At 39.8% G+C, this 19,474-nt stretch overlaps 8 protein-coding genes across 9 annotated transcripts; 4 read left to right on the plus strand and 4 right to left on the minus strand.

Annotated features, from left to right (window-relative positions):
* Nucleotides 1-880: 880 nt before the first annotated feature.
* On the plus strand, nt 881-2,894 carry LOC17885855 (L-cysteine desulfhydrase). Of its 2 annotated transcripts, none has more exons than XM_023783261.1 (2): nt 881-2,335; nt 2,546-2,894. In XM_023783261.1, the coding sequence occupies exon 1, from the start codon at nt 964-966 to the stop codon at nt 2,326-2,328; it is 1,365 nt and encodes a 454-aa protein (XP_023639029.1). In that variant the 5' UTR covers nt 881-963; the 3' UTR covers nt 2,329-2,335; nt 2,546-2,894. The 2 variants fall into 2 exon arrangements, with proteins under 2 accessions (XP_023639029.1, XP_006291115.1); XM_006291053.2 differs by having other exon boundaries at nt 882-2,335; nt 2,566-2,894.
* Nucleotides 2,895-3,188: 294 nt separating this feature from the next.
* On the plus strand, nt 3,189-4,901 carry LOC17885980. Its single transcript, XM_006291775.2, has 7 exons — nt 3,189-3,314; nt 3,433-3,507; nt 3,640-3,697; nt 3,872-3,927; nt 4,130-4,192; nt 4,275-4,352; nt 4,458-4,901. Exons 1-7 carry the CDS (start codon nt 3,258-3,260, stop codon nt 4,710-4,712), a joined length of 642 nt encoding a protein of 213 aa, XP_006291837.1. The 5' UTR covers nt 3,189-3,257; the 3' UTR covers nt 4,713-4,901.
* Nucleotides 4,902-5,545: 644 nt separating this feature from the next.
* On the minus strand, nt 5,546-7,895 carry LOC17885370 (probable pectinesterase/pectinesterase inhibitor VGDH2). The gene is made up of 2 exons (XM_006293054.2): nt 6,654-7,895; nt 5,546-6,554 (listed from the first exon to the last, which is right to left on the minus strand). The coding sequence occupies exons 1-2, from the start codon at nt 7,729-7,731 to the stop codon at nt 5,866-5,868; spliced, it is 1,767 nt and encodes a 588-aa protein (XP_006293116.1). The 5' UTR covers nt 7,732-7,895; the 3' UTR covers nt 5,546-5,865.
* An 872-nt stretch (nt 7,896-8,767) lies between these two features.
* On the minus strand, nt 8,768-9,685 carry LOC17885675 (pectinesterase 5). The gene has a single exon (XM_006292399.2). It carries the CDS (start codon nt 9,635-9,637, stop codon nt 8,981-8,983), a length of 657 nt encoding a protein of 218 aa, XP_006292461.1. The 5' UTR covers nt 9,638-9,685; the 3' UTR covers nt 8,768-8,980.
* Nucleotides 9,686-10,280: 595 nt separating this feature from the next.
* LOC111830439 (dnaJ homolog subfamily B member 2) lies at nt 10,281-11,831 on the plus strand. Its single transcript, XM_023782281.1, has 6 exons — nt 10,281-10,412; nt 10,605-10,697; nt 10,821-10,851; nt 11,268-11,300; nt 11,383-11,521; nt 11,627-11,831. Exons 1-6 carry the CDS (start codon nt 10,347-10,349, stop codon nt 11,679-11,681), a joined length of 417 nt encoding a protein of 138 aa, XP_023638049.1. The 5' UTR covers nt 10,281-10,346; the 3' UTR covers nt 11,682-11,831.
* An 87-nt stretch (nt 11,832-11,918) lies between these two features.
* On the minus strand, nt 11,919-14,850 carry LOC17885104. Its single transcript, XM_006290616.2, has 3 exons — nt 14,511-14,850; nt 12,759-14,316; nt 11,919-12,668 (listed from the first exon to the last, which is right to left on the minus strand). The coding sequence occupies exons 1-3, from the start codon at nt 14,803-14,805 to the stop codon at nt 12,461-12,463; spliced, it is 2,061 nt and encodes a 686-aa protein (XP_006290678.1). The 5' UTR covers nt 14,806-14,850; the 3' UTR covers nt 11,919-12,460.
* A 412-nt stretch (nt 14,851-15,262) lies between these two features.
* LOC17884731 (probable receptor-like protein kinase At2g47060) lies at nt 15,263-17,532 on the minus strand. Its single transcript, XM_006291144.2, has 8 exons — nt 17,398-17,532; nt 16,998-17,088; nt 16,661-16,911; nt 16,445-16,571; nt 16,082-16,355; nt 15,863-15,995; nt 15,682-15,768; nt 15,263-15,574 (listed from the first exon to the last, which is right to left on the minus strand). Exons 2-8 carry the CDS (start codon nt 17,080-17,082, stop codon nt 15,446-15,448), a joined length of 1,086 nt encoding a protein of 361 aa, XP_006291206.2. The 5' UTR covers nt 17,083-17,088; nt 17,398-17,532; the 3' UTR covers nt 15,263-15,445.
* Nucleotides 17,533-18,061: 529 nt separating this feature from the next.
* On the plus strand, nt 18,062-19,453 carry LOC17886069 (F-box protein At3g62230). The gene has a single exon (XM_006293186.1). The coding sequence runs from the start codon at nt 18,062-18,064 to the stop codon at nt 19,451-19,453; it is 1,392 nt and encodes a 463-aa protein (XP_006293248.1).
* The last annotated feature ends 21 nt before the right edge of the window (nt 19,454-19,474 follow it).

Consider the following 19,474-nt stretch of genomic DNA (forward strand, 5'->3'; position numbering starts at 1 on the left):
TAATGGTTAGGTCATGGAAAAAACCTAATTTATTAATCCTCAGGCGTCAGCTAATCTCGCATGTCATATTATATTACTCGACCTAGACATAGTAGCCTACCTTATTGGCCCACTAAGGCCCAAATTTAAAATTATAACATTTTAGTTAATGAGAAATTTCATAAACTTATCCCCTCTTTATTCTTACGGAAGTACAATTATTAAAACAACGTGAAAAGTAATCAAAAATTACATAAACATGCCATTACAATCATGTTTAAAATCCAAATTTAAAGGGAGGTTAAAATTGTGAGATTGTTAGCTTGTTGCAAAACAATATTGTGAGATTGTTACTAAACAAAATCTTTGGAATTAAAATTCGTATACTGATATTTTTATTATATTCAGCAGAATATATCATTTAAATTCCGTTAGCACTATAATCTGCACTGGGTTGGACATCTAATTACTATTGGGTTAAGATTTTGAAAACAAGATGGTTTTTTTTTTTCTTTGTTTTTCTTTTCCAGCCAAAAATAAAATGATGTAGTCATTCTATGGATAAGTTTTCGAGAGACACTCTTGTGTTTTTTTTTTTTTTTTTTTTTTGGTTTTGTTTTCATTGTATTCTCTTCCTATTTTTATTTGTTTAATCGTTAATGTTAGACTGAAAATCAAATTGATGCAGTACATGTTTCGGGCTTTTACTTCCTAGAGTAAACGATCATCACATGTCAATTATATCATTATCTAACGTTGTGTACTGTATAGTAAAAAAATGAATTGTTATTTTATTTTAAATTGGATTAAAATCACCGAATTTATTTGAAAATTTCTGAATTGTCGGGAAGCGCAAAAGTGTTACCGCACCACTAAATCGACGATGACGTACCAACAGTGAAATGATTTGACCCACAAAAAACCACAGTCTCTCTCGATTTGGGATTCGAGAGATAGAAACCCTAACTCAGATTTTTCATTCCGATGGAGGCGGACGAGCGGCGGAACGGCGATTCAACGAATCATAATCACCGCGCACCGAAGAAGCCACGCCTCGCTGGGTTGATAACCGAGTCGGATATCCAGTCCGAGTTCGCTCACCACCAGACCGGTATTGCTCGAATCAACAACGGTAGCTTCGGGTGCTGTCCTGGATCTGTTCTCGAGGCGCAGCGTGAGTGGCAGCTTCGGTATCTTCGTCAGCCTGACGACTTCTACTTCAACGGTCTCCGTCGTGGACTTCTCGCTTCTCGAACTGTGATCAGTGACCTTATCAACGCCGATCATGTTGACGAGGTTTCGCTCGTTGATAACGCCACCACTGCCGCAGCTATTGTTCTTCAGAAAGTCGGAAGGGGTTTCTCCCAAGGCAAGTACAAGAAGGAAGACACGGTAGTGATGTTTCACTGTGCGTTTCAGAGTGTGAAGAAGTCGATTCAGGCTTACGTCTCTCGTGTCGGAGGTTCTACTGTTGAGGTTAGGTTGCCTTTCCCTGTAAATTCGAATGAGGAGATTATCTCAGTGTTTAGAGAAGGATTAGAGAAAGGTAGGGCGAATGGTAGAACGATTAGGTTAGCTATCATTGACCATATAACGTCGATGCCGTGTGTTTTGATGCCGGTACGAGAATTGGTTAAAATCTGCAGAGAAGAAGGTGTGGAGCAGGTTTTTGTTGATGCTGCTCATGCCATTGGTAGTGTTAAAGTTGATGTAAAAGAAATTGGAGCTGATTATTATGTGAGTAATCTGCATAAATGGTTCTTTTGCCCACCTTCTATCGCGTTTTTCTATTGTAAGAAACGTAGTTCTGACTCTGATGTTCATCACCCTGTGGTATCTCATGAGTTTGGAAATGGTTTGCCTATAGAGAGTGCCTGGATTGGGACTAGGGATTACAGTTCGCAGCTTGTGGTTCCATCTGTGATGGATTTTGTAAACAGATTTGAGGGAGGGATCGAAGGGATAATGATTAGGAACCATGATGAGGCTGTTAGAATGGGTTTAATGCTGGCTAATTCCTGGGGAACGAATCTTGGGTCACCTCCTGATATGTGTGTTGGGATGGTTATGATCGGTCTACCTTCAAAACTCTGTGTTGAAAGTGATGAAGATGCTACTAAGTTGAGGTCATATCTGCGGGTGCATTACTCAGTTGAGGTTCCAGTGTATTTTCTCGGATTGAGGGATGGCGAGGAAGGAGTGAAAGACAAAGAGAGTGGACTAATTACTGCGTATGTTCGGATCTCTCATCAGGTTTATAACAAAACAGAGGATTATGAGAGATTGAGAGACGCAATAACAGAGCTGGTCAAGGATCAGATAACTTGTCAAAACCTTCCTTCAGTGTAGTAATCAGGTATGTTTCAAATTGACAATCTTGCTGATCTTCTCAGAGTTGTTTCTATACATAAGAGCTTCTTACTTTGTAGGTCTTATATCTAGTAAAATGGTGGACTATGTAAGCAAACAACTTTAGATCTTTTATGTGTTCTAGGTGATACTTGTTTGATTGTATATGAACCAAACCCGTTAAAGGCTTAAGGCATTGGGTTCTTCTTCTAAACAGATATGCTGGTTTGGTGGCAGATGTACATAAGAGCCTCATTTAGTCTCTTTCATAGATCAACAAATGTTTCCGGTGTGACAATAAGGTGTTGGAAGAGCCACGGGCAAAGATTCCGGATGGAAGTTTATAGAGGAGCTAGTGGAGGAGCGGTTTGCAATGGGAGAAGAAGCTAACCTTGAGAGGCTCTTTCTTTTGTTAGTGTTTTTAAACGTTTAACGGCTTTTTTTTTTTCTGGTATGCTGATTATTGCAAATAAAATAAGAGAATGTCCCTTCATCTTCCTCAAACATTCTGCTTTCAAATCTTTTTTCATAATACCAATAAATTTTCCTTAAATTCTTGTTCATAATTCTACATTTCACCTTAACACTGATTAACAATAAGCATATTCATACAATATGTGATAGGAAAAACATTATATTTTCATATTTTAGTACGATTCTCGTTAATTGCAAATTTCTGTCTGATACAGTACGTGCCTCAAAGGCTCAAAAGCTTCAGACGAAACCTGTAGGGTCAAATACGAATAAATAAAAACCCAGTGGGTATTTCTGGAGAATTTGAAACTCTTGAGATTCTAGTTAGTATAATGCCACGTGTCATCCATCGTTCGGTTTTGCGGAGAAGAAGAGTCTAATAAAATCCGGCGAGTAAAGAGATTCGGAGCAAAACGCAAAGCGTGATTGTTGTTGTTGCGTAGAGGAAGAAGAAGATGGCTGAAGATACAGCGAAACCTATTAGGTTACTAAATTTCGTCTCGGAGGAACAGGTTCTTTGCTTTCTAATCTGTGTCTCTTTCTCTATGGAAACCCTAGCTTTGTAAAATTCAATTTCTGAATTTTGTTTTTTTTCTTTTCTTTTCTTGGGGGAATGGTTTCGTGATCCAGTTAGATGAATCGAAGAAAGAAAGAGGTGAACGGGTTGAAGATGGAACATTCCAGAGAGACAGGGCTCTCTACGAGGTTTTTCTCCATCCTCCTCCATTGTTGATTCCTCCTAAACAACCCGGATGATGATTATTTGTACTCCCATGAGTAAATCATTCCTCTTCTTCTTCCTCACTTGTAATGTGTTCTTTTACATATCAATTCCAGATATTGAGAGAGAACAAAGACAAGAAGGACGCTGAGTTTAATGAACGATTCAAGCATAGTGAGTCACTATTGCTTTTTCACACCTTATCAGTATTGATTGCGTTGTTTGAAGCTGTTATCGGTTCTTATGTTAAAAAAACCTTGTAGTACGTGATATTTGGATTAGTCTTCCTTCTGAATCTACAACATTTGGTTTTATAGTTAACCCCTTCCATCTATTCGGATTTTCCAGGACCACCCAAGGCTCTGGATGAAGATGAGACTGAGTTTCTCGATAAACTGGAGATGGTGAGCAAGTTTTTTTCATGGAAAGCCAGATAATTTCTTGCCTCTTTAGTGAACTTATCTCGTTTATTGCCAATGGACTGCATATGGCTTTACCAGTGTAGATATTCATGTGTTAGTATTTAGAAGCTATTGACGATCTGTAATGGAAGGATCATGACTTGATCTCTGGGTTATAACACCCTCATTTTGCACTTTTTTTTAGTCAAAGAGGGAATATGAACGACAATTGGCAAATGAAGAAGAAGAACAGCTTCGTAGTTTTCAGGTAAGTTTCTTTTGAATCTTGATTAACAGTTAAACAAGGTTAAAATTGCTAGATTGAGATTGTATTATGGTTTAATTTTCAGGCAGCTGTGGCAGCACGATCAGCAATCATTCACGAACTCCAGGATCCAGCACCGCCACAACCATCTCCACCCACCAAGGTGAGTATCTCATGATTCAAATTGGAATTTTCAGTAAAATTGTTTTAAGTGTTCATTTGAGCATTATGAATCACAAGATAATATATATCTTTATCTCTTTTACAGGAACAAAAACCAACCGGGAAAAGAAATCCTGCAACTCGTCCATTTAAAGCCATCATAAAAGTCAAGCCACAACCTAAGAAGGCTAAGGCGACAGAGAAAGAAGAGAAAGAGATCCCGAGGATTGGAAAACCAGACAGCCAAATCGAACGGACTTCTTTAGATTCCGTAGAAGGCAATGTCACAGGTAAAACTAATCCTCTGCAAACAGGTTTAGGCTTAGTCTCATATAGTGATGAAAGTGAAGACGATGATTAACATTTTTGTATTAGTCACACGAGAATCTATAAACATTCTCAATGAATCTAAGCATTGAAACTTTTTGATGTCAAGTGCATTGTTTATGACTCACAAATGGTCTAAACGCATTAAAAAAGAATTTTATGTAGAAGCACTCAGATGAAGCTGTACTAAAGAAGCATAAACACCATCTTTTATTTTATTAAAGTCTCATGCTTTCCTTTCTCCAATATGACTCCATTCTTAACCACTGCTATTACATCGGCATTCTTGATCGTCGATAACCAATGTGCCCCCACAACGGTGGTTCGGTTAACCATAGCCCGGTCCTATGCATCCTGAACCACACACTCTGACTCAGCCAGTGTCTGAAACAGAGTAACCAAAACAAAATAAGAGGATTCAGAATTTAATTGAACCTAACTGAAACAGAATTATAAACTAACTGATCTGGCTTCAGTTCATCTATATCAAACCTTTCCAGCGCGTGCTTCTATAATAAACCATTATAATAACAAAGAAAACTTGTCTCAAAACAACGCAAACAGTCTTTAGAAAGGGGACAATCAAATACAGAAATCATGAGCTTGTGAAACGTTTTTGCTGCTTTTTACTCTGAAAACAGAATCAAAGGTTGTTTTGCCGTCATCGACAAGCCTTGCACCGGCGTAAGAAGAGAAGGGCCTTGACGTATTCCTGTTGTCATAGGCCCTTCACATTTCTTCTTATACATTACCATTATTTTCTCGGTTTCTCCTCACCACAGAATGAAGCAACCGCTCTCATGCTCCCGACTGCATCATTCGCTACCTGGCTAGCTATGCTTATAGTTTTTATTTTTGTGGTTATAAGAAATCATAAAAGTGTAAATATGTTTGTATCAGTTTGAAAATGACAAGGATTTATATATACTTTTACATATACACACAAATACATCAAAATGGTTTTTTAAAAAATTGTGATTTGGAACAAAAATATAATTAAAATAAATGAAACAAACTTTTTCTTTTTTCTCTTTTGCACGTGATACGAAAGCAATCTTATACAAACTTCATCTCAACACGTCTAGAGCGCTAAGACAAAAAAGAGCCCTGATCCCCAGAGACGACGTCGTATCGTTACCTTTACATATCACATACTGTATTATTCTTTAATTTTTGCTTTTGTTTTCTTACAAACCTAGCTGGACGGGCACGTTGGCTTCTTGGATCCAGTTAGCCGGACCAACCCAGTTAGCGACGGTGTAACCTTCAACCTCAGCCGCAGACTTAGCCACCTTAACCCACGGAGGCCTCATACTAGGGTTAGCTCCCGGTCCACGGTTATTGAACTCAATGTATTTAGCAGTCTTGTGGTTTTGTTCTCCTTGCCATTCGGTCCATCCTTCTGGCTTAATCAAATCACCAATCTCAGTTCCAATAATCACAGTCGTGGCAAATTTCTTCCAGGGTCTTCCTAGGTACGACTTGACGGTTAGCCTGTCAGCTTCGAGCTCCTTGTCCGGTATGATACGGCAGTTGTGGAGAACGATACCGATCTTGACCGCTGCACCCTTTTCATTACCGTCGGCTGTAACGTAGTTGGATTGTCCGGGGCTTCCCTTTCGGACAAGGATTAGAGAGTTTTGGATCACAGTTGCGGACTTTCCAAAGATGAAATCCACTGTACCGGATACAACAATGTTCCTGTAGAACTGACGTCCGTTGTTAACGTAGAGTGTGTCTTGGTAAGCGTCGAATCTACAGTTGAATACGACTGCACGGTCTCCGTTCACACGGAGTGCGACTGCTTGGTGTCCCAATGGACCGGCTGTGTTCTTAAACCCGATCCATTTAGCCATAAATCCCTCAGATTCGACCTCTGCATGTACATATTAAATGTTAGTAAAAGTACCTCGGCCGGTTATATATATGTAGCAATGCAACTCAATACTAATTAAATAAGGTTTTGGGGACTTACGAACGGTGCCACTGAGAGAAGTAGTGGTTCCTGGGCTAAGTTTAACACTTTTGTTAAAGGTAATGATGGTTTTTGTAGCACCATCACCGAACATGAAAATGTTGTTCTTCTTCTTAGGGATCCTGACTTGTTCAGTGTAGATACCAGCCTTGATATGGATAATGCACCTTCCAGGATTTTTATCCGGGCAAGCGTTAACCGCCTCGGTGATGGTCTTAAACTGGCCACTTCCATCCTTAGCCACTACATGAGTCGCCTTGATCTTACCTCCACCACCACCGCCTTCACCGATACCATCATCACCGGCGGCTGGAGCACCACGTCCGGCCTTAGCCATAAGCTTCCTGTCATTACCAGAAAACCATTGGGGTAGTCCCTTTTCGTCGGTGTCCTCAAGAAGGCGACGTGCAGGGGCTCCTGCTCCGGCTCCGATGGTTACATTCTTCATGTCGTCGAGTTTGACACCCATTTGGGACATGGCGGTAACAACCGAATGGAAGATATCGATAGCGTTACTAGTCAATACCTTGGAGTTAGAGATTCCTTCACCCATGATCTTCTTTAGCTCAACTTCCTCGATGTCGTCAAGACAATCAGTCTGGTAGTTGAAAACTCCTGTTAACCATTGTTTAAGCTGGTCGAGCTTAGATCCACTCTGCTGAAGATCTTCACCCATTTCTTCAACAATGGTCTCAAGATCCTCAAGAGCGTAGGTCAATACTCTCTTGCAGTAATCAAGAACGGCTTTGCTAGTCGCGTTGATGTTAGTCCCCATACCTCCTTCGGTGGAAGCTGTGAAGTTTGAGGATTTTGTGATCGCCTCTTTAGTAGCCATCAGGAAGGCTTTGACAAGCTTGCTAGGATCATCGCTTTTGACAGGCTCGAGTGTTTTGGCGCACGAGCCTTGGTCTGTGGTTGACTGACAAATTGTCTGGACCGCTTTCTGATGGGAGCTAATGGGAGCATTCGAGCCGCCATTGCTGCCGCCGCTTTTATTAACATAAGTCATAACTCCTATGGCAACACCAACCACTAGAAGGATGGATGCCACTGCGGCCACAACTTTTCCTGCCGCCATTTTTCAAGTTTTTTGCTTTTTATATTATTTTTTTTCTTCCCTTTTTTTCGTTTTGATTTTTCCTTTTTTGTATTTTTTTTTCTCTCCCTCCGGTTTTATTGAGGAGGTAACTAGGAGAGGGAGGGGATTTTGTTTTATTATTAATACAGAGCCCGGTGGTTTATTAATGGGGCTGGTAGAGATTGTTGTCAATTGTGGAGACATTCTTATAGGGTTTGTAGTTTCTAAAATTAGGGTTTGCACGGAAGGAGATGTTTAAGGTGTTGAATGGCTCAAAATTCTCTAGTCATATATTGGATATGAGATTGAACATTGGTGACCACAAGATGGTTTGATTGTGTCCTGATCAAGAGTTCGATTACTATAAATAAAATGTAGATTCAAGAAGGGAAAACAGGTTTGTGGCAGTAACTAGTTTATTTACATTCTAATCTTGTGAATTTATTTTGGACTATATATATATATACATTCCTAAGTTTAGTGATCTATCCGAAAGTAAAGTGTCCAAAAGCTTCTTAATGACAGTTTGCGAACTCATCCCTTTAAAAATTAAAATTAAACGGGGAGTACAACGAAATTGGTAGCTAGTTGCTCGCTCCCTAGACTACTAGCTAGTAAAAGATTATGGCATGCATAGTCTACGACGGTGTGTATATATCAACACATGAATGGTATATTTATTTATTTGCGTGAGATTACTTTAAACCTTCTTTAGTTCTTACAACTATTGTTTTGGGGTTTAATTGGACTTTAATTTTGGAAACGAGGGTCGATTAAAGTGATTGTACTAGCTTATTAGTTATTACAAGGGAAAACCAATATCATAATTTGAAGGCTAAATGCCATAACGATAAGTTTGTTTTTTTCCTTTTTCTGAGAATAGATAAGAGATAGCTATTGGCATTTAATTTCTTCTGGATACCTTCTACTGATTTGAAGGCTAAAATCATTCAGATACTAAATTGAAACGGATACTGACGTCATTTTTCAGAAAATTAACGATCTTTTTGTTAGTTTGTCGTCGAATGACAATATAGAAAAGAAAAAAGAATCAATTTTTTCATTAATATAATATTATCCTTTCCAATCATCACGAAATCCCATCCGGACATGTATAAAACCTAACAACATACATCACAAACGGCGCATAATCATACATGACAGAACCAACCATCTACGATTCCATTCGCGATCGCTCGCTCTAGGCATTTTATACGATACCAAAATAAATTAATGTCCAATCCCTTAATCAGTAATAATAATCAGACAACGGTGGTGGTCGGGGGGAAGTGTCCTTCTCGTTAAGCTTCTCCTTAATACCAAAAGTCTTGAAAATAGTATTCAAATTATTAAAGACATCGAAGGAATCACTTGTTAGCTTCTTCCCAACTCCAATCCCAATCTCCACTTCCTTCAACAGATTCTTGTCTACGATATCATCCAAACAAGTCGAGTGATACCCCATGATCGACATCAACTCTTTCTTGCATGTAAAGTAGTTGTAAGCCAACGTCGTTACATTTTTCCCCATAGCTTTCCAAAGATCAGCGAAATCTTCCAAGGCGTAATTCAAGTTTTTCTCGCAGCTGTTGAACACAGCGGTTGCGATGGCGCTTGATTGGTGTTTTGGTTTGCTTCCGGCGAGGAAAGTAACGCTTTGCTTCACGGCGTTTTCAGCCGCAACAGCTAATGCTCGGACCAGTTCGATGGGGTCATCGGTAGGAACGTGTTTGAGGGTTTTGCAGCAAAGGCTTGTGTCTGTTTGGATGACGGTGCATATTCCCGCGACTGCTTTGGCGTGAGGTGTGAAAAGGTAGTTGTTAGTGGGTTTGACGGATGCAGCCGTTGCGGTTGCGGTTGCGGTTGCGGCTAAGGAAAGGAAGAGAAGAAAGACTAGTTTGTTCATGATTGTTATGAACGTGAGAAAGGGATCGGAAAGGAGCGGATGGATCGGAAGGAGAAAAAGAGGTTTTGATATTAGAAATGATTCAAGTGTTTCCTATATTTATAGTTTGTCTATATTTGGCAGCTCTTAATGCATATTCTTGTAATTTTTATATATGGTAGCGAGTGAATTGCGCGTTTGTTTTTTTAGTTAAAAGTTAAAACGGTTATGGAGCATATATACATTTAAGGCAAATATGAATCAAAGTGTATATTTTCCTCAAACAACAAAATTAGTATAACAAATTTTAGGTTTCGACAATTGATACTCTATAGAAAGAAAAATGGTTCTTTTAATTAGCAAAGACGTGTACGAATTCTTATGAACTATTATCAGAATTCTGGTTAGCTACATTGGAAAATATTATGTTTTTGATTATAATTTGTTTTTTTACCGTATATTGAAACTGTGATATTTTGGATAATTTGACTAAAATACTATTTTTTTTGTCGACACCAAAATGAAATTTACCGGTCTAATCATAAATTCATAATGCACTCTTGAAAATTACTAATATTTTTGGGTCCGTGATACGCCTATGGTTGTGAGAGCTACACGTATCTGTTTTTTTTTTTTTTTAATATAAAAATAAAAATAAAAAAATGGACCGTCTCTCTGTGAGAGTGGAGGAGAGGCGAAACGTAGTAGACGCGGGAAGGCTATTTGGAAAATGGAGGTGGAGGAAGCCAAGATCTTGCTCGGCTTTCCTCGTGGTTCTCGTCCCGATCCTTGTCAGGTTTGCTTTCTCCCTGATCCATTCGATTGCTTTGGTTTCGGATGAGAGAATTTTCGTATCTCTGAATTCGATAATTAGGGTTTAGGCTCCATCTTTTGATACGGTGGGTGATCGGTCAGGTTGAGTCACACTGTCCCCTTTTGAATTTCGAATTCATAATTCAATTTGAGAGCTTGATTTGATATTTGATAGGTGAAAGCTGCTTACCGGAAGAAAGTATGGGAATCGCATCCTGACCTGTTTCCCGATGATCAGAAGATCCTTGCTGAGTCTAAGTTCAAATCGGTTGCTATTTATTTATTTATTTATTTTATATACCTTCTTTCTCTTTCTATTTTTTTTTTATGTGTGGATCAAATCTTCTCCTCAAAAGAACACATTTATAGTTGTTATTCAATTTGCTTGCAGATATCTGAAGCTTACTCTTGCCTTGAATCTGGTAGTGTTCTCTCTCTCTCATATCATATGACCTTTCCTTGGTTTACTTAGTTAAGAATCTGAAGCTATTGGCTGAACTTTATCGATTTTACATTAATTTTTTAGACATCTTTTGCTTGCCTTCAGTTTTTCTCTCTATATTAGATGTTTCTGTGAATGAAACAAGGTCCATTATGTGCAGTGCTTCTAAATTCTCGATGTTGAGTCCTTGAAGCTTCTGTTGTTGAATATATGAGACCATGACATATTACTATACTCCTACTCTGTTGTAGCAATAACAATTCTAGCTCCTTTGGGTTTTCAAGTCCCCAGCAGATCATGACATTGCTCCCTCTGTTTTTCTTAATGGAATATAGCATTTTATTCTGAACCATTCTCTCTCATTGTTACTAAACACATTCGTCTCTCTGTTTTCAGGTGATGTCAGGGGTCAAAGATATTACAGAGCAGGTAATAAGACGACTCATCACTCAGATGTCTTCTTAGTTGGTTACACACACTGATGAGACTCTCGATTTGTAACATTGATAAGGTGTGTATTCGAGGGTCGTTAAGACTGGAGTTCCAAGGGCATATGCATCTGCCAAAAGAGGTAACCCTTGGTTGATCGGCGCACCTTTCCTTTTGATCGTCTTAGGAACCATCGGACTTGGTGGAGTCAAAGCTAACAGGTCAGTTTATCGTTGCTCTGTACTGAAACTATATACTGTACTGTATAATTGAAAATACTACTGAAATTTGGAGAAGTATTAGTATTTCTTTTTTGGCATTTGCAGGGCTTATAATCTGCAAAAACAGACGTTCCCTTCTCACAATCCTTTTCTTCCTTGATTCAGAGTCTCTTTCATCACAACATTTTGAATCATTGGTTAAATATGTACTTATAATATTCCCACACATCTTCCTTTCTTTTTTTGCAAAAAATGATATGTAAAAATTATGATGTTATATATATTTCCAAATAATTCACTGAGGTTTATTTTCATACACAAGCACAATTTGTAATAATGTAGGTGTAATTGATTCACACGTTTATTAATTAAGCATAAACGACTTTCAAGTTCATGGTTCAGATTTCAGAATAAGATAAGTAACTAAAAAGAAAAGAAAGGTTGACATTACACATAATATCCTCCCAACGACAGTAGAATCTCACGAAAATAACTGTAACCTCTTCAAGACCAAAAGAAACAAAATAAACTGATGCAGAAACTTAGGTGATGAAGAGAGACTCCCAACCACATGTTTATCATCCTCCACATGAAATTGAGCAATCTTCTTGGTGATGGCAACACTTGAGCTTTTTATGAACCCAACCATGTGCTAATACATGACCAATATATCAAAATCGTAACCACGCCCAAATTTTTCCCTTGTATCCTTAAGACTAAACCGAGGAAAGTAAAAAGACAAGAGAAAAGTACTGCTACTACTAACTACTAAGGAACTGGTACTTAGACTTCAGAATCACCTCATTCTGAAGTTTTAGATATGGAAAACACTATTTTCCATGTCTTAGCGCTCTCTTACATTTGGTATTTAAAGTAGGAACCCATATATGATCTGCTTATGGCTACTACTCCAATATTTCATGGAGCAAAGATTGAATTTCAGGCAACGGTTTGGATACCTGTATCCGTTTCGGTAGCTGTCTCATTTGTAGTCTCTGCAGCAAGACTAATAGTAATTGGTTTCCATCCTGTTTGATGATGAGTTATCCATTTCTTTGTGGTTGCTGTTATGTTCAAAATCTGAAGTATATCACCTAAAGTCAGCTCTTGTAGACATTCTCTTTTCAGAACTTGTGCAGCTTCGTACCTATACATGACATCAAAAGAGGAAGAACATGATTTTACAATACTTCCATTGAATTACGAAAGATCTTAAAGGAAAACAAAATTTTATTACCTGCACTGAGTCACCGTAAAAGCTGCCCGCCCAGAAGATGAGGTTAGAAATTTTTGTATTCTATCCCAAGTTGCTTTTGGGTATTGCTTAGGGTTTCCCCCTAAAGGGTTTACACAATTCCATAGAGCTTCATTTCTACCAATGTAGAGTTTTAGTTTCCCTACATTTTTCACCATGATCATATGGTGCTCTACTGCACTGTCCAAAGCCTTCTTTACGTCAGTACCATGATGCTTTGGATCTCCGTACTGAATGCAATCCGAGATATTAGGCTCGGTAGGCATAACTTTTTCAATTTTCAAGATATTTAGAGCATGTAAGATGACGCCTATAAGGCCTTGAACATACTCAGATGGTGGAGGACACTCTTGCGTTCCCCACATACCATTGCTGGAACCAGAACCAGATCCAGTAACCACTGGAGGCTGAGAAGGCGAAACTCCAGGAGTGGAGGAATTGGTGTAGCCTATGGTTGTCGTAGACTGTGTTACTGGGGCACTACTACTTCGTGGAAGATAACCCTTATTTGGACCGTTTAAGCTGGGAGAATATGAGGCTTCCATCTTAGGTCTGAATTCTTGTCTAACTTGAGGATTGAAATTAGGACGATTTTGAATTTGATTTGGATACTGAGACATACTTAGATTGCTGATATCAGGTGCAGTCAAGAGAGGTGGAGAAGAATACCTAGGCCCGTCACTTCTTGGATGGAAACCATTACCAGTTGGAGGATGCAGACTCTCGGGGCGATAAGGGCGGAAAACATTACCATAAGGTGGCTGCATATTAGGAGCACCTGGCCTGGCAGCATTGGAATAGTAGTTCTGAGCATGATTTGGAATGCTATTTCCATTATTCCAAGAAGGATCAGGGTTAGGATAAGGTTGTCTAGGAGGAAAAGGACTAGGTCTAGGAGGATAATTGTACTGATTCTGATTCTGATTCTGAGGGTTACTCATCACATTACCAGGGAAATGGTTAACATTGCTAGAGGGTAAATTGGGAGGAGGTCTACTAGATGGCTCGCTACTGCCAAAAACCTCATGTGGAGCTTTCTTAAATTGTTTCCCTTGAGTGTTCTGCTGCTGACGGTAGTTATTGTTTGGCTTACTTTCCTGAACCTTTGGCACAGCAGGCTGCTGATTTGATGGTTTTGGAAGGTATTTTAACTTAAATTTGTTGTCACCAATTCTTCTAGGGTCAGAATTTGAATCCAGAGGTTGGCTTGATCGAATACACTCCGGAGTTGACGTCTCAGAAGCAGAGGCTTGGAGAGTCGCATTCACAACAAGCTGTGAGCTTTCGCTTGGGGTGAGAGGACATCCTCCAGCTGATAGGCCTGTCCAAAGCCACACAGTCTTTGCAGCATGAATAAGCGGAACTGATGCTTTCAGAGGCTGTGCCAGTAATATATTGTAACGTCTCATTCTCAATCCATGAAGAGCATTGGAGAAGTCTCTATCTCCTGAAATTAACATAAAATTTGCAGGGGCGGGATTGTCCAATGCCCAAAACAACATGTCCACTAGAATCTTCTTATCACTGGCATCTTTCACTCCTGAGGAAAAGTAAAATAATAGTTTAGTCAAAGACCCTAAACAAAGATTCAATACAGAGTTCAAATCCAACCAGAGGCTGTAAGGCATGTATAAAACATTCAAAACATCATCAAACTTTTAGATATAGAGATAGCAAAAATAAAGTAGAAGTAACAGAGATGTTTGATTCGGATAAAGGGTTTAAGGAATTCACCAGCAGGGACGTGGTTGAGCGCGATTCCAGTAGAATTGAGAGCATGCTGGATCGTTAAAGGAATACGATTGGTATCTCCATAAGCAGAGATTGAAACAGGACCGCAGTAGTTCATCTTACCAAGCGCCGAAGTAATATTCTGCGCAATTCCATGAGCATCAAGACCTTTTGGGACTTGACAGTTCTCTATGTCCCACCATACTGACGTCTTCGCCCTCACGTACTGAGCTTCAGCCATCTCCGCCGCCACCGAAGTCGTTCCGGAATCACCATCCCCCGCCGCGTTCGTAGACATTAAATCAGAGGAAGCGTCGAACGAGGGCTTTTTCTCTCAATTATTAAAGTATCTATTTGCTCTTCCTTATTCTCTTTTTATAATTCTCCTACGGTTGAAACGAGTGGTGATTTGACGATTTTGCCTCTCAAGTATGGGCGAGAGGAAGGGTATTTTAGGAAATGAAAAGTGAAGCGTTTCGATTGGTTGAGAGTCGTGGTTAATGCCTTGTTGGCTGGCATTGGTTGAGTGGTGTGGTGTGATACTGTGGTTTCGTTGACGTACGTTGACCTTGACTCAACGAAGAAGACTCAGCGGTTCTGTTTTCCACGACGAAACTTCTTCCCGTTTTCTGTTTTTCCAATTGTCACGACGTATACGTCCTAACTTCCCTTTAACAAAATAATAAATAAATCAAGTTTATTTAACAGTTCAATGTGTTTTCTACTATACTTTATACATATTTCTATATTTAAAAAGCTCGAGCAATTTACTACCACTTCTTTTAAATTTATAAACAGGATTGTAGTTTAGTGGTCAAATCATTAGTACCAATGTCAGAATTCTATGAACACTATGTTTGATGGTCATATGAAATTATTTCTCCAGTATAAAATAAAATAACAATTTTAAACGGTGAGTGACGGCCAAAGGGTCAAGACTAATGTGCTCCTTCTCCTGCAGGTCCGGTCCGAGCATTCAACAATGGTTGCAGAGCCTTCACGACAATACTCATGTTTGGTCTGAAATCTGCTTCGTATTGTACACACAATGCAGCAACTGCAGCTAACTGCATTATCAACAACAACAACAACAAAGACGATCAAACGCACAACACTTGAATCAAGACTGTTTTTATGTCCTAATCATTAGTTGAAGACTGGTTTCTGTTTATACCTTGGCAACAGCTTTTGGCGGGTAATCTCCTCCGAGTCTTGAATCAACGCACTGCTTAACCTTGTCTTCGCTTAGCTTTGGTGTAGCCTAAGGCCAAACAAGAGTTTTGACTGTTTAGTAAGATCCCTGAAAAGTTGATGATGCAAGATTGTTAATCTTCGAGAGAGATTAGTATTTTTACCCATGTGACTAAACTTTGCTGGCCTCGAGGCAATGTATGATCAACAGGCTTTCTACCCGTAAGAAGCTCGAGCAATACAACTCCGAAACTGTACACATCACTCTTGGCACTCAATTGCCCAGTCATTGCATATCTATATAAGCAAAGACAAGCACATGAGAGAATGACGATTGAGTAATGGAGCTGAAGAAGAAGAAGAAGAAATGAAAACCAACTTACTCCGGGGCATGGTAACCAAAAGTTCCAAGAACACGAGTTGAATGAAGGCGTGCTGCCATATCAGGAGCTTGGTTTGACAGATCAAAGTCGGCGATTTTGGCTACATCATTATCAAAGATTAGAACATTGCTGGACTTAATGTCGCGGTGGATGACATGAGGATTTGCCTTTTCATGTAAGTACTCAAGCCCTCTTGCTGCTCCAACCGCAATACTCACTCGCTGATGCCATGACAAGAGTGGACCAGGCTTTGCACCCTTTACACCTTTTCTCCCTGTGGAAATCATAGGATATTGTTATAACATCAACAAAATCACTTTCTCAAGTGAAGTAAAACACATATGCTTTCAACATTGTATGTACCATGAAGAATATCATGGAGGGATCCGTTTTGGGCAAACTCAAAGACAAGTATCCTCGAATTGCCATCAACAGAGTAACCAAGCAGCTCAACAAAGTTAGCATGCTTCAACCTCGAAACCATGGAAACCTGCAGGTTCGTTTCAAAAACATCAAATGCAAAGACGTACAATGTGACACATAGCCCATCAAAAAAACAGCCTAGAGTATCAACCAAACCTGAGCAAGGAATTCTTCATCAGGCTGTTTGTTAGAATCTAACTTCTTAATGGCTGCACGCTGACCACTCTTCAACACACCGTGATACACTCTGGCATAGGAGCCTTCACCGATGAGAGAATTTGGTCCAAAATCATTGGTTGCTTCGATCAGATCATCAGCGAGAATAGCAGCTACTTCAATAGGCTGAACCTTCACACTTGGAGCACCTTTTTGAGCAGTTTCAGAACCATTGCGCCTTCCATCATTACCTTCACTCCCATCAAGGGAAACAAAATCAACTCACAGAGGACAGATAAGCAGAAGAAAAATGAATATTTATACTGAAAAATAATACCTCCGGATTGCTTGGTCATATTGTGACCTCCATAATCAGCAGCTCCAAGCAAATCATCTTCACGGCAACAGCCAAAACAGCTCATTGTTTCCTGCAAGCATATAAAGCAAAATCCAAACTCGTGTATCATAATCATCTAGCTGAAGAGCCTACTAATAAAGCTGGGATTACAATCTACAGAAACTAAACCAAAAGATCCAAAATCTGAAATCAAAGCAAACAAACCATTCAAAATTCAAAAACAAACAAAAAAAAGGTTGGGCGGCAGGAGAACACTAATCCAAAACCAAAGATACAAAATGGTAACGGAAAAAATAATCGAGAGGACAGGATGATCAAAATCGGAATCACTAATGAATCAATTCATGAAATTAGAAATAATCGAAGCAAAAAAGCTAACCTTTTGAGATCCAAATGAGACGAAGGATGAACAGTAGAGACTATAGAGGTTTCGAAGATCTAAGAAATCGATGAAGAAGAAGAAGAATGTATAAAAACAAAAAAGGCTTGGTGGTGTGTGTGCTGCTTGCTGCTTCTGTAAAAAGGAAGATATCGAACCCTTTTTTGGTAGGACCCACTTATTTCCCTCACTGTGGTGCTCTCTCTCTGCTCTCTCTCTCTAACTTGACTTAAATGTCAACGTTTGACAGCTAGTCAACGTTCCTTCACGCCGTTGGATGATAACAAGACAAGACGGTCGGTGATTTATATTTTCTGGTCTCTATTGGGCCTCTTTTATTGGGTCACTGAACTAAGCCCGTTATGAGTTCATTCAGTAATCGGCCCAGTATAGCTCAGTTATTATTTTTTTTTTCGGCTTTTACCGTTGCAACTCTTGAAGAATAAAAAGGACATTGTTCGACAATTAAACAGAGAAGAGCGGTTGAAGTGAAAACGAACCCCGCCAAAAAAAAGAAGCATAGGGTCGTAACCTTTCAACTAGATATATAAAGAAACGAGAAACACTCTCAGCCTTCTCACCCGTACTCAAGCAGCAAACTCTTCAGAGCAACACCCATACCTCTTCCTCGGATCCGTTCATCATTTTATCAAAATCTTTAACAATGGATGCCGGGAACGATGGAGTTGACCTAATCTCTATGCTGTCGGATTTTCTCTTAGTCCTCATTGTTTCTCGCCTATCCTTTAAGGATTGCTTGAAAACAAGCGTTCTTTCCAAACGCTGGAATCACATTCATCGTGAAGGTAGAAACATTCGCTTTAATGAGCGTGAGATCACGCGCACTTATCCGGCGGAAGATGATCTTCATACGAAAAGGGCTCGGTTCGTTCAGTACATGGTAGAATGGGTGTCCCTTTATGCCGGTGGGATTATCGAAAGTTTCGAGCTCACATTTTCAAAACCTGTTGGTTTCGAAGAAGAAATGAAGACTCTCATTGATTTCGCAGCCAGTAGGAAGGTCCAGAATCTTGTTCTTGACTTCTCCGACAGGCAGTGGGTTAACAGAGAAGAAGTCGAAGCAACTGAAGCAGCCAACATGATTCAAATTCCGGAGAGCTTTTACAATCTAACCACCCTCGTGACGTTGAAGCTGCTCGCTTGCCGGTTCGAACCATCAAAGCTTGCCGGAGCGGCTTCGGTAGTGACCCTTTATTTTGGCTGGATGCAACTAACGATGTTCTCGGCTTTGTTGTTAAAAACACCTCTTCTGGAGAGCCTAAGCATTAAGCGTTGCTGGAACGTTGGTCTTGAAGCAATCACCGGGTACAACAGCCGGCTGCTCAGGTTGGTGTTCAAGAACTGTGGCTTTGCGGTACAGTCTTCTACACTTGAGTTGCCAAGTATTCTGGAGTTTAAGTATGCTGGAAGAGTCCATTTCTTTGGATTGAGTAATGTGAATAAGAGTGTGGATGAGGTCTCTTTGGATTTTGGTCGAGAGTCAGTTTACCATGAAGGCCTTGGAAATCAGCTTCGTGATCTCCTCTCCAACCTTGCATCGGCGAAGACAAAAACGATCTGTCCTTTTCTCATTCAAGTGATCCAGAGTGCGTATCCACTTCGTCTAAAAGCCGAGATGGAGACTAGGCAATTGGTGCTCAAGACGAATCTTGAACCCATTGAGTTTACAGGAATCAGTTTCATGATCAAAAGCTGTGCTTATCTTGAGACCTTAACATTTCAGCTAGTTGTGTCCATGCCTGTCCAGATGATGGTACCTCACGTCGACGCAGAAACCTTTTGGAGTTTTAGCGACGCGCATGCGTGTATGATAAATACACTTAAAAACATTGAGATTTGGAACTTTTGCGGCGGGAGACATGAAATGGAGGTTCTCAAATATCTGATTCGGCTCTGTCGTGTGTTGGACCGAGTTGATATTTATCTGCCAATGGGACTCACTGAGGATCAATCGGATCGTTTTCGTGCAGCAGCCGAAGAGGTGGGCACAACGTTCGAGAGAGGCTCGGAGGAGATGACCATCTATCTGCACTAAGGAACCTCAAGGTTGAATTAT

The sequence above is a fragment of the Capsella rubella genome, unplaced genomic scaffold (genome assembly GCF_000375325.1).
Source record: "Capsella rubella cultivar Monte Gargano unplaced genomic scaffold, Caprub1_0 scaffold_5, whole genome shotgun sequence".
Lineage (NCBI taxonomy): Eukaryota > Viridiplantae > Streptophyta > Magnoliopsida > Brassicales > Brassicaceae > Capsella > Capsella rubella.